This window comes from Mandrillus leucophaeus, unplaced genomic scaffold (genome assembly GCF_000951045.1).
Source record: "Mandrillus leucophaeus isolate KB7577 unplaced genomic scaffold, Mleu.le_1.0 Scaffold882, whole genome shotgun sequence".
NCBI lineage: Eukaryota > Metazoa > Chordata > Mammalia > Primates > Cercopithecidae > Mandrillus > Mandrillus leucophaeus.
Genome location: NW_012109608.1, coordinates 918,970 through 932,630, shown reverse-complemented (window position 1 = coordinate 932,630; position 13,661 = coordinate 918,970). Strand labels below are relative to the sequence as shown.

General features: G+C 32.9%; 1 protein-coding gene across 2 annotated transcripts in view; it reads right to left on the bottom strand.

Moving 5' to 3' along the window:
- The window catches only part of BCKDHB (branched chain keto acid dehydrogenase E1, beta polypeptide), a 253,890-nt gene that overhangs the window by 74,092 nt on the left and 166,137 nt on the right, over nucleotides 1-13,661 (bottom strand). For both annotated transcript variants that reach the window (XM_011969331.1, XM_011969332.1), the window contains exon 9: nucleotides 3,296-3,382. In XM_011969331.1, the coding sequence (XP_011824721.1) occupies nucleotides 3,296-3,382 (87 nt within the window). The remainder of the gene's footprint in view (nucleotides 1-3,295; nucleotides 3,383-13,661) is intronic.

The following is a 13,661-nucleotide window of genomic DNA, read 5'->3' as shown; positions in this document are numbered from 1 at the left end:
TACTACTTCTTATAAAGAAGGTTCCTTTATTTGATATTTAATTTTATACAGCATAATACAATTTTTCTATCTAAAAATACCAATTATAAACTTAAAAGAATACTCTCCATAGTGCTATATTCTCTTCAATATTTTTTATTTTAATCTAGGTAGTAACTTAAACTTTGAATAAAACAGCATAGTTCATATTTTCAGGTGCTTTCAGATTTTAATGTATTTAAAAACAAGAATTTTACTATTACTATCCATTCTCTTAAAATACTTCAAAAGCAATTTTGTAGTATTAACCATGAGTTTTTAAAAAGCTACAGATATCTTCTAACAAAAATCGCCTGTGGAGCAAACTTTTTTTTCATTTGCTTTGACATAAAACTTGCATTTGTTGAAACAACAATAACTTCATATTTTAATCAAAAGTACTCAAATTTATACATCATTCTCATCCACGATTTAAAACATCTTTTCCAAGACAACAATGAAAAAGTCGTCCGTGTACATTTTCTCTCCCGTCCCAGAAAGTTGGCTTTCAATATCTTAACCCTGTTTTATCTTTTTTAACCTTACAAAATATATCCCCAAAAAGAAATAGAGAAATATGAATCATGCTAAGTGGTGAAAGCAATTGTACCTCAAACTTAGGTGATTTCAGTTTAAACAACCCAAGGCATTGGTAATTTGATACAGGTTTCACTTATAATATGGAACAAGGCTTTCCATAGAGAGGAAGCTCAATACAGCATATTGCATAGTTGAACATCTGCATGAAAGATTTACTGAAAAGTAAATTTTATTACTCAGATTACTCAAAATTATATGGAAAAATTATCAATGAAAAAGAAAAAAAAATTTCAAGTGTCCAGTTTTTTTTCTAATCTTCTTTATCATTAGACAAAAGCCGTAAGAGGCAAACATTTAGAGATATCATGCTCATTAAACTTTACTAAAATTCATCTTCTATACTTTCTATTTGTGCAAATAAAATCTGAATTAAGCAATAACACTGCGTCCATTTCAAATTTCTCATATTAATAAATCCAAATTCAAATTACCCAAAATATTAAATATAATTCCTCCATCAAATATTACACTATTGTCTTAAGCCATTCTGTGGTTAGCTGGTGAATAATTTTACCATGAACAACAGAACATTTTATAACGGGTCCAAAACTTCTATTATCATCCTCATGGAAGGCAGGGGATTTTGAATAAAGAGTGCATGTGCACACACTTAACATTTATTCAAGGGTCCTGTCTAATCCCAGATATTCCACTGTCTTTATAAAATGGGTAAGTCACAAACACTAGGGATGACACTCATCTGTAAAAAGAATACAGTTGGTTTAGATCAATATTTCTCAGTCTATAGACTATGGACACCTGAGGATCTATGAACACATTCCTGGGAGTCTGAGAGAGTTACAAGATGTTTTGTTTTGGTGTTTTCATATTATTATATAAATATGATTATATTCTGATAATCTCACTGACAATTTTTGCAACTGATTATTATCACATAATTTCAGGATCTTATTTTGATATTATGTTTATGATATTTTATGATAGTTATAGTGACTATGTTTAATTCTTAATATACTATTTCTCAAACTGGGATTCACCAATGTATTCTTGGGGCGTGAGAGACATTTTCCATTAACATAAGACCACATATTATTTAAGACCAAGAGATACTAGATTAGATTATCTTTCTAATTCCATTTCAGTCTAAAAAATGCTGTATTAAATTGTAGTCTACCAATAACTTACAGAGATCAAATTTTAAAAGCACACTTAGGGAAAGTAAACTTCACAAGAGGAGTTATAGTATCTAATTCCAACTATGTTCTACTTGTTTTCCTTTTTAATTATAGGCAGATGAAACTTTTGAGATATCAATAAGCAGTGAACAAAATACAACAAGGCTATCAAAGTTTCAATTAGCAACAGCCACTATCCTTTCAAATGGTTTAGTACACTACATATTAAGTGCAAGTCAGAAAATCCAGTTTCTTTTTCCAGTTTTGCCTCTGGCTTGAAATGATTGCCCTAATCTTTGTATTATGCTACTCAATGTATAAAATACACAATAAATACAAGATACTCATGTTATATAATAATAATCAGTATGTTTTAAATTTTAATTGATATAGTAACTAGGAAAACAACAAATCTACAAAACTCAAATATTTGCTTTTCTTATTATCAGTGACTCTATATAAATTGTAAATATAATTTTGTTTTTGAGACATAATTATGGATTACTTTGATCTAGTTTTTAAAACATTTATGTTTAAATTAGGTTCATCTAATTTACAAATACTTGTAATTTTGCAATTAGCACTTAAGATATTTCATTGGCAAAAATCACTGTTTACTGATTAAACATCTAAAACTAAAAACTCACCAATATCCACACATCATAATTCTATAACAACGTAGTAAGACATATACTCTTAAAGGAATTCGCTATTCGTGTATCTTAATAATTAAAACACCTTCACACCAGTAAAGAGAAGTAAACTGCTAAGATATTCTGAATTTAAAATATATGCACCTTCCATTTCAAATATGGCCACTTAATTTTCAATTTAAAAATTAGGAAGAATGAAACTACCTTAAATTATCTTATACATGTCTATGATATAAATTTGAATACAGGTTTTAGGTAAAACTTGCCAGAAAGAGGTGTACAAAACTTTTTCCTGATATGCGGCATCCTAATGAGCTTTTTTTTAAAAAAAGATAATTTTTTAAACAATTACTAAAGCATTTCCAATACCAGAGCATAATTTGAATAACTAAAATAAGTAATTTTTTAAATTACTTATTAACTTTAAATTATTGACTTTTGAGAGATTCATTTTTAGAACGTGAAGGCTGTGAAAAATCTAAGATCAATTTCACAATCAACCAATCCCATAACAACCTCAAGTTATATAAACAGGGAATGGGAATAGATAAAAATTGAAAAGATTTTTCTTTTTCTGTTAACCTAGCAAATACAAGCAAAGTTAATTTAGAAGACTCCTTCCAAACTTTCTTCCCATAAAAAATTTTTCAGCTTTTACTATTTTAAGATATCTGTTCTAGAAGATTAATTAGACCATTAACTAACAAACAGAAAGTGTGGTCGGAATAAAAATGAAAAAAAAAATTTACTTATCACAGTATATGAAAGCATGCACTACATTTCCATAAAGTGTATGCTTTCATATATTGTGACAAGTAATTTATTTTCTTCTGGAATTGGCATATGCAATTGCACAAGCATTGAAATCAGTTCCAAGAATTACCCTACCTGAACTGTAGAGCTGATTTCCGATGCAAAACCGCCTGTCAAGGGAGCCTCGTGACTGATTAGCAGTCGCCCTGTTTTGATCACAGACTGAAAGAGAAAAGGAAAACTTGTTGTTAAAAAGAATATCTATTTTATGTATATGATGGTAGTTTTAACTCAGTAATAAAAGTAAATTATATACATTCAATAAATAGTGTAAAAATCAGTAATTAAATTGTATGCCAATAAGTTACAATTCGCTTTTGACAGGTCATCTGATTTTTGTACTGTAAAAGTTTTTTCAATATGGTTTATAATCCCAGTGGAAAAGAAAAATGAGATTTGTAATTCTATATATGCAATTAAAAATGCATACTCATTATTGTAAGACACATTTGTGTTATAAACTGAATTGCTATAGTTCATATTTCAATGTCAATATTTTTCTTCATGTTAAAGAGCGAAAGTTTTTTTTATTCATTTTGGGGCATGTTTGCTATAAATAACAATAACCTTAAGAAATACTGTTTTATGGAAAAGGAAAACACAAAAATAGTATGTGAAAGCTATAGCAAAGGAAAAATTTGGCAGTAAGAAATACCTGCAAAAGTAAATCCCCTCCGTTAATGTGCTCTAAAATCTGGTTGATGATCACACTCTATTTAAAGGGTAAAATGTCACAAACAATTAAATTAGTATGTATTCTCAAGAGTTGTTCAATGTGGTTGTCCACACTGTGCATGATATACTCTGTACAATATTAAATAAAAAAGTATAACAATGATATCATAGCAGGATGCCAGCTGTGCTGGCAGGTAAAAACTATTAAAATCAACAGCAGGTTATTGCTTAAAATATGTTGAAAAATTATCACGGTACCAAAGAGAAACGTCAGTTTTGTCTTTAGATTTCTAACAATTTAAGATCACCTTTAATAAAATCTGTTACTATTTCATAAATATAAAATGAAATCTTTCAAGCAAAAATATGTATTGAAATAAAAGATTTCATTCATTCTAGGCAATTATAGTTCAGAATTTACAAAGTATGCAGCAGTTTCAGCTAGCATATGTTAAACCCCAAGATATGGCCAGTAGCCATGACAAAAATAAGTTACCATATCTACTAGGTAAATAGTGACTGAAGAACATAAAATTTCATGAACACCTTAATGAACACCATTCACACTCCAGTGAAATGCTAACCTTAGGATATTTGTATTTGGCTTTCTATGACTGTGATTGATTATGCCATTTGTAAGAGTCACAAATTAAATTTCAACGTACAAAAACATAAAAAGACAAAAATATTCCACAATCACAAAACAACATATGTATTTTCAAAGGGTTTTCTAAAAGATGTCCTAACTTTAAGAATAAAGAAGAAAAAAAAAAAAGATTTGACAATCAGATCATTCTTTTTTTTTTTTTTTTTTTTTGAGATGGAGTCTCACTCTGTTGTTCAGGCTGGACTGCAGTGGCACCATGTTGGCTCACTGCAACCTCTGAATCAGACCATTCTTACAGCTCTGAAACTCAGAATTCGGCCAACATAAAAGCATCTAAGGATGACAGCCAAAATCCATCCAAGCTATCTGGCACATCTTAAATTTTGAGCAGCTAGAAATTAGAAACTTCTATAAAAATGTTGTTACCCTAAAACCCTACACAACCAAATCGGTCCTTTTTGTCTGAGATCAGGCCTATCCAAAATCAAATGACAACCTTTAGAGTAATCCCTGAAAGCAAACAAGCAACCAGGGCAGGTGGCCTATGCAGATGGCCACAGAGTGGTGAAATCAAGCACAGATGACCAAGTACAAAAGCTTCCAACCCTTGAGGTTGATTCAACATGATTTGTAAGTAGATAAAATTTGGAGCCCTACTGAGTGCTCCTCAGCAGAGCAGTGACTAAATAGACCAATATGCATCACCATAGTAGAGTAATATGCAGCCATGAAAAAGACTCAGGACATGTGAAGAAACCCATGACAAATTAACTGGCAAAATGAGCAAGTTGCAGGACAACATAATCTTACATTTTGTGAAAAACCATCATCACAGCAGTGAGCACACCAAGCAACATATCTTTTCAACAAGTACATCTAGCCAACATGTATAAACAGTCTTGAAACCTTCATTCCAAAATATCCAAAATTGTTCTTCCCGAGCAATTCCAGTCAAGGAAATGTAGGAAAGAGAGTTTTACTTTTTGCTTTATGCATGTCTAGATCACTGACAGTATTCTAGTAAGTCTAAAATAAATAAAAATAAAGGGAAAGCCCTTGAATTAGTGCCAAAGATTTAAAAATACATGTTATTTTGTAGTTATAATCTTCTCAAAAAACATAATAATGTTTTTGTGATATCTTAGAACTAGCTTCAGAAGCAAGGGAGTCCCGAGATCCAAACTCCACCAGCAAACAGGCACACTAACAACGCAGGGAGCCAGTCTTCCCATCCCACTCTGTGTGATCTGCTCCAGGTCAGGACCATATCCAGCTCATCACTTGGCCCTCAAAGCCGTGAGATACTCGACAAAATGAGCAATAAATTACTGGCATCAGACAAGTTCAAGTTCTTCAACACCTCTGCGTGTGCATAACAAAAATTGTGTGTTCTCAGATGAGGAGTTACGCTGACAGATATGGAAATAATTCCAGAAATTTCTAAAACACCAAGAACTAGAGGAAAAATACAATAAAAGTAATCACACTTTAAGTTTGTGGAAATTGCCACTTGTCTACAAACAAGTGGAACAAAAATAGTGCAGCAAGAAGAGAAGAGCCAGAAGTAACAATCACAATCATAAACAATGATTGTCACAAAAATTGCTATGTGCTAGGCTCTGAGCTGAGTATTTTACATTTAATTACTTCACTTAATTTGGAAAGCACTTAAGATTCATTTTTGCTTCTTAAAAATCATTGCCAATGTCTAAAAGTATTAAAATGTATTATGTCAAAATTCTGAAAATGCAAAAATTTAGAAGACTGATATTTTCAGACACATTCAATTAGCATATATTGAACTGTCTGAAAATAGTTCAATCATTTTGTGAGGTGTAGTAGAAATTTGTTATATGCTTTTTATCATTCACAATTTTAATTTGATAAAATTCCTGAAAATTGCTTTTCTATACTGCTTTGGAAATTATTAACACTGTTAGTATAGTGAAAATGAGATCTTTATAAATCTACAAAACAAGAAAATGTTACTCTTTCTATTCTTTCTATTTTAATTAGACATTCTGATTAAAGTACCTATTTTTGTCCCCTTTAACAGGCTTTTAATGTTCACATATCTAGCCAAAATAATATGTAACTGTCAAGAAATTCCCCTAACCACATTTAGCATTTTGATGTACTTAGTAAAAATTAATAAAGTATATTTCAATGGAGATAGCCATTAACCTTTTTAAGATAAATAATTGTAAATACAATACTAATAATTATTCTAAAAATATTTTCTTCCAAAGAAAATAAATTTTAAGGTTTTTAAATTTTCTTCTGAGATAAATTCATTTCATCACTTGAAACAAATTAAAAGTGTTTAAACAACTTTTCGGGGTGAAAGCTGAACCTATCAAAGCCAGGAAAGATCACGTAAGGCTGGATTTGCAAGTATCTACTTCTCCAATTTTTTACCACTAAGTACTATTCCTGGATTCCAGCCTATGGCAGATGGAGCACCAATGAGTTACGGGTGACAAATGGCATCAGAGAGAGCTGAGCCAATTGAAGATCAGGACTATGAATAACTCAGGACACTCCTTGTCCTCTGCTACAAAACAAAAGGACTTTGTTCCCTGCAAAGGAACAAAAGATTTGTTCTAAAAGATTTGTCAAAAAAGCATTAAAAACAGTCCTGAAAGGCTCGCAGTTTTCTCACCGCTTCAGTCATTCCGTCCAACAGAGCATTAGTGCCACACTATCACAATAGGAGCAATCAGAATCCCAACCCTGTACACATGGCATTGCCAAAGGCAGATATATCAAGGCATCCCTGTTCTGCTGCAACCCTGAACTTGTTTCTTGTTTGGCCACTCCATGACTTTTCCCCATTATCCATATTCTTTCTACCCAAACGTCTTTATGAATGGCCATAAATTAACCTATGCAGAATGTCTAGCACAGTGCTCTGAACATTGTAGACACTCAAGAAAAGTTAATTAGATAAAAACTCTATTAAAACAAATTGTTTAACTTTATTATGCATGTCCTCTTTTAATTTATTTATGCTATTGCATTCTTAGCACAATCCATTTTTAAGGTAGTTCAGAAGTATATACTTGACCACATCCCAGAACAATTTAATTATGAAGTAGCAGGCTCCAAATTGATGATATTTTAATGTAGTTTTAACAATAAGATATTTGTGGTAATAAGAGAGCTGCTAAGTTATACTCGGTTAAAATGATTGCACAGACTTTGGCTGCCCAAACATTAGACATATGTTTTAGTGTATATAGCCTTTAAAGATTTTAACACAGTCCAACCAGGAAAACTGTTAAGTTGTCATTCTAGGAGAACTGATACAGATAGGCAAACCATAAAGTTTCCATATGCCTAAAAGTACAACACTGACATTTGAAAAGCACAACGTTTATCATCTATCTGTATTTTTTATTTTATTTTTTCCTCAAAATCTATAGCAAGATTGTTTCCATACAGACAATTCAACCTTACCTACACCAAGTACAGCAGCCTATTCTGTCTGCTGATAAGGTTAAAAAAAAAAAAAAAAAAAAAAAAGCAATATTTTGGATAGGCAACTTATAGCCCTTTTAATATTTTCCATCTGAATATAAAGCTAATTGAAAGCAAAAGGAACACCAAAGCTGGTCTGTATCAGCTCCTTCTGAAATCAAGAGAACCTCATATATGTAATGCAAACGTGTAAGTACAACTAATGGTAAAATCATAGCACATATACTTCGTTAATCAAGAACATATTATTTATGCAATTTAGAATCATTAAGGATAAGATATTGATGAACTTCAAGTATCAATGCAAATGAATTAGACGCATTTTTTGAGATGTTTTCTTGTTTTGTAGCCAAGAGCATGTAACAAGTTAGCCAGAAAAACCTCACAATTAATCACAGGTTGACAAATGTATTAATATATGCCTAGTCATTTGTTAATCAGCATGACCTCCTCCACACATGACTGGCTGATAGTCCACTGGAGAAATGCCAATGCTAAACAACAATAAAAAAACAGTCCTGAGTTTCAGAGAAAGTCCTGAAAACTCCATTTTGGCTAAGATGTTAGTGAGGGGGTTACACATATTTTAGTACTGTAGGAAAGTGTAAACCAAGAAAAACTAAATTGTCAGGGCTTTACCACCCATGTGGAAAAAGTACAAAAAGGAACAAGCAGAGCACAAAGACAATTGCATAAAGAGCTGAAAAATAAGCAAATAATGTTGACAAAGAAATAAAACATTCGGGAAATTTTTGTACATTCTCACTGGTTCTTTTTTTCCTCAATGATTTGTATAATCAGAACTGAAATACTGAAGAACCTAAGAAATCTGCTTTTGCAAAATTAAAAGTGGACACTTTCTGAAAGCTACTTCAAAATATTTCAGATAAACATGTTCCTGTCAGTCAATCAACCTTACCTTTCCAACTTGCTTTCTAATAGTCCCTCTATGCTCCAGGCATGTCAGTCCCCTCACAACTCTGTGAATGTGATCGATAGTTTTCCGCCTCAGACTTCCTTTTCCACATTGGCAGACATTCTATCCCTCCCTCAAGACCCATCTCACACAGCCCTTTCTCCCTGGTCCCCCCAACCAGCTGGGCTTTCCCGTATATCAAACCCCATAGTACCTTTGCTTCTTTTTCTTGTCAGATTGTCTACGTACTAGTGACCATCTCCCAGTAGAATTTCAGGGAGCTGACAATGCAAAATATTATATGAAACCTAAAACCAGGTTACAAGAGCAAGAATCAAGTACAGTAATAAGGTGAAGGCAGCACACACTGCTGGACCTCTCTCTCTTAGGAAGACACACAATTTACCTCATACTACAGCACTGTATAGACATGTCTGACTAATCCTCCAATCTTACTCTAAATTACAAGTTTGAAGACAGAAACTCTTACTTATAATGCCTACTGCAGAACACAGCACATGGCAAATAGATATTACATTGAGCAAATTGTGCTGTTTGTATATTAGTAAAAGATAAATAGCTTAAAAAAGGACCTAAGTATCTTTGTTTCTTTGTTTTGAGGAATTTTTTTTCATGGGGTGGGGTGGTAGTGTCTATATTATCTCCTTCAGCACTCCAAATCATTCAAGAGCATGAAATTCAGAACTATAAAATATTCTGTACCTAACTAGAATACCTAATACTTTGTATATGTGGCTGCTCAATAAATGTTGCTTATATTGATCCCCCAAAAAGCACACAGACACAGTAATTTACATGAATAACTCTTCAAGCCTGGAAGTTTCCAATGCCTTTCAAATCTTAGAGGGGACTAGTAACGTTATTAGGATGCTGAAAGAGAAGTCCTAAAACCTAAGCTGTAATCTTTCTAATTGTAATAGAGGATTACCCTGGGCCAACTCTCTCCACCTATTTTTTCTACTCCAAACTCGTTTTAGAATAAGGAGTTCGCAGTACAATAAATACATGCTTCTATGTACCTTTTTTAACATGCATGATGGTAACATATACACAAACACTGAGTTGGTACTGAACACAAGTTTCCCGTTCCTATTGAAAAAAGGTCATCATGGTGGCAAAGGTATTGTACTGGACTAGTGGACATTTATTAGAGATGTAGTTAAACATGGGCAAATAGTAAACAAATGCTTTCAAAGTTTTTTGCCCCATTTCCCTGTCAGCTTAAACATCAAACAAAGCATAGCCAACTGTAGGTAGCAACATAATTATTTCTGCCAAAACAATTTATTTCAAAGATTGAAGTAGCTGCTTGTCAGGTTGTTTTTGTATCTTCACTCTTACTTACCAGCTTTTAAAAACATTTTCATAAACTTATACCTTATCTCCACCTCAACTCAATCTGTTTCTCTGAAGAAAAGAAATTGTAACATGTGATTTGGCTATTAATACTGTTGACTTCCATGTCACAGAATTTTAGAAAACTGTTGAAAAGGACTACTAAAAAGCCAAGTTGTACTTTTGAAACACAATCAGGGTGCTGCATCTTCTACACTTCCTATCCTTACAAGACCCTTCCTGGCTCTTCCAGGCTTTTTCTTTGGAGTTGGCAATGGCAGGAGGCATTTGGAAGTACCACATAACTAAAGCCTTATTGTAAATATGCTTATGCTCTTCTAATAAATAAAAAAGAGAGAGTTCAAGAGCTACTGCACAGTATTTGGCAAATTTAGAACCACAGAGACTTTTGATGAACTTCAAATATCAATGCAAATGAATTAGACACATTTTTTGAGATGTTTTCTTGTTTTGTAGCCAAGTGCATGTAACAAGTTAGTCAGAAAAACCTCACAATTAATCACAGGTTAACAAATGTATTAATATATGCCTAGTCATTTGTTAATCAGCATGACCTCCTCCACACATGACTGGCTGATAGTTCACTGGAGAAATGCCAATGCTAAACAACAATAAAAAAACAGTCCCAACCACAAAGACCATTGTCAGTATCATTCCACTATATTTATCATTCATTCATTCCAGCAGTTTACCTTCATTCAAGTGATTACTTTGTTACCATGGTGTTAATGCATATTATATTGCTCCAAGTTTAGCATTCAGGTTATAATTACAAGTTGACTGAAAAATTCCATAAAGATAGTTTCGTTTTCCCATTTTAATCATTTTTAATTGTACGGTTCTGTGGCATTAAGTACATTCATGTTATTATACAACCATCATGACCATCCATCTCTAGTCCTTATCCATCTTCCCTAGTAAAACTCTGTAGCCACTAAACAATAACTCCTCATTCCCTCTTCCTCCAAGCCCTTGGTGTCATTCTACTTTCTGTCTCTATGAATCTGACTGGTTTAGAAACCTTAAACAAATGGATTCATATAATATCTGCCATTTTGTGACTGTCTTATTTCACGTTGCATAATGTTTTCAAAGTTCATCTATGCTGTATCATGTGTCAAAATTTCCCTCCTTTGAAACTGAGTAATATCCCACTGTATGTATATATCGGATTTTGTTTATACATTCATCTATCGATGGATGCGTAAGTTCCTTTTACCTTTTGGCTACTGTGAGTACTGCTGCTATGAACATAGGTGTACAAATATCTGTTTGAGTCCCTGCTTTCACTTCTTATGTATGTATACCCAGAAGTGGAATTGCTGGGTCATGCCATAACTGTTTAATATTTTCAGAAACAGCCATACCAATTTCCACAGAGGCTACACCATTTTACATTCCCACCAACAGGGCACAAGAGATGCAATTTCTCCACATCTGTGCCAACACTTATTTTCTGTAGTTTTGACAGTAGCCATCCCAATGGGAATGAGGTGGTATCTCATTGTGATTGTGATTTGTATTTCCCTAATAATTAGTGGTATTGAGCAATTTTCAGGTGCTTAATGGCCATTGGCATCTTTTTTGGAGAAATGTCTATTTGAGTCCTTTCTCCATTTTTGAATCCCCCTGTTTTATGTTTTGCTGTTGATATAGTGTTTCAAAGGTGCTTAATACATCTAATTTCTTAAACTGGCCCCTTTGAGGATTGGAAAGAAAATCTTTTCAGAATATGATATTCCATATGGAAAAATATATAATCAAATTTCAATTGTTTACCATGTCCTCTTTCCTTAAAAAGCATCACATTCTGTTTTCCTCACCATTCTCCATTCTGAAAGAGACACAGGGAAAAATGTTCCTAACATCATCAATGTCACACATCCTCTGCCAGACAGCTTATCCATGACAGCACTCCTCTCCTGAAAAATCTTCAATGGTAAATCGGCTAATCAGAATCTTAGAGATAACTTATACATGGTAACAGCACCTATCATTCACTGCTATAGAAATAAAGGAGACAAGTTACACACTAGAGAACCTCTGAGCCTCATAGCTTTGCTCCATATTGTGCCAGTAATTAGGAGATAAATAATGCCAACTAAGAAAATTTTGAACATTAGTACAAACCAGAAAATCACTTTCATCATCTTATTTGAGTATTACATGCAATCTCTCAATTAACTTTTAATGTTGTATAAATTACAAAGGACATCAGTTCATATTAAAACAACTTCTTGAGCCATATGTGCTAATACTGGGGAAGAAAAGACGAGTTAACCCAGGTACCTAAAGGGTTGTACTGTATGTTGCCACAATGCCCTAGGGCAAAGCATACCCAAGAAAGAAAGAATTTAAAGGTTATTTTAAATAATAATAAGTAACAAGGAAAAGCATGATACTGGTATTAAAAATCAATTTACTTTTGTTAGAAACAAGTTTTCCTAGAATTTTAAATTTCAACTCCCTTGTTCTTTTCTAAAATAATATTGAAAAATGAATTTTTCTCTTCTTAAAACAACAATTACTAATATCCTCTGTTTTCAATTCATAAGTCTCCACTTGGCAAATTTTCTCAAGTGTTGACAACAGAGGGAAATACTATGTCTGGCCATCATAAGAGTTCCAAAGGGTAGAAACTGACATCATCCCTTGTACTCCCAGCATACCGTGAATAAGAAGAAAGTGACCCTAACCAAAACCAAGATTGTCAGCCAGTTACATTTTACACTGCTGTTTTAAGCACGTATCAAGGGTACAATTTTCCCTGAAGCCAGCTGGTTGTCTACCAAGGTCATGCTTCCCTAAGGAATGATCAAAAGTATAAACACTGCTACACTTCTGTATCACCATGGATAAATGGTCCTATTTTCTAAAACCTGGTCCAATTCTGTTGGAATAAATGAATTTTTGGCCCATTACGAAACAAAAATTATGTGTAGTTCATAATACACGGGCAAGGCTTAAAATCTTTTGGGTTTTTGGGTATGACTCAAAAAAGTGCTGGAGTAAAACTCAAAGGATATTTCAGCAAAAATTACACATATCTTTTTTTAGTGTATATAACTAAGATGGCATAGAGAGAAATAAAATATATAACTTATATGCTTTCATTAAATCCAAGATCACAGGGTTTAAATTATGTATTTAAGGTTTTAATGTGACAAGTGGATTCAGGAAAAGAATTCTTTAGCAGAAATAGTATTATTTGTCTGTAAAATATTCACTGATTATTTAATAGAGAAGGTAGGAATACAGAGGCACAGAAATTTATTGTGTTTTATTCATTTGTTTGTTTTGAGACAAGGTCTCGCTCTGTCACCCCCAATGGACAGCAGTGGCACAACAGAGGCACAGAAATCTTAAAATCAAAAATTATATTATTG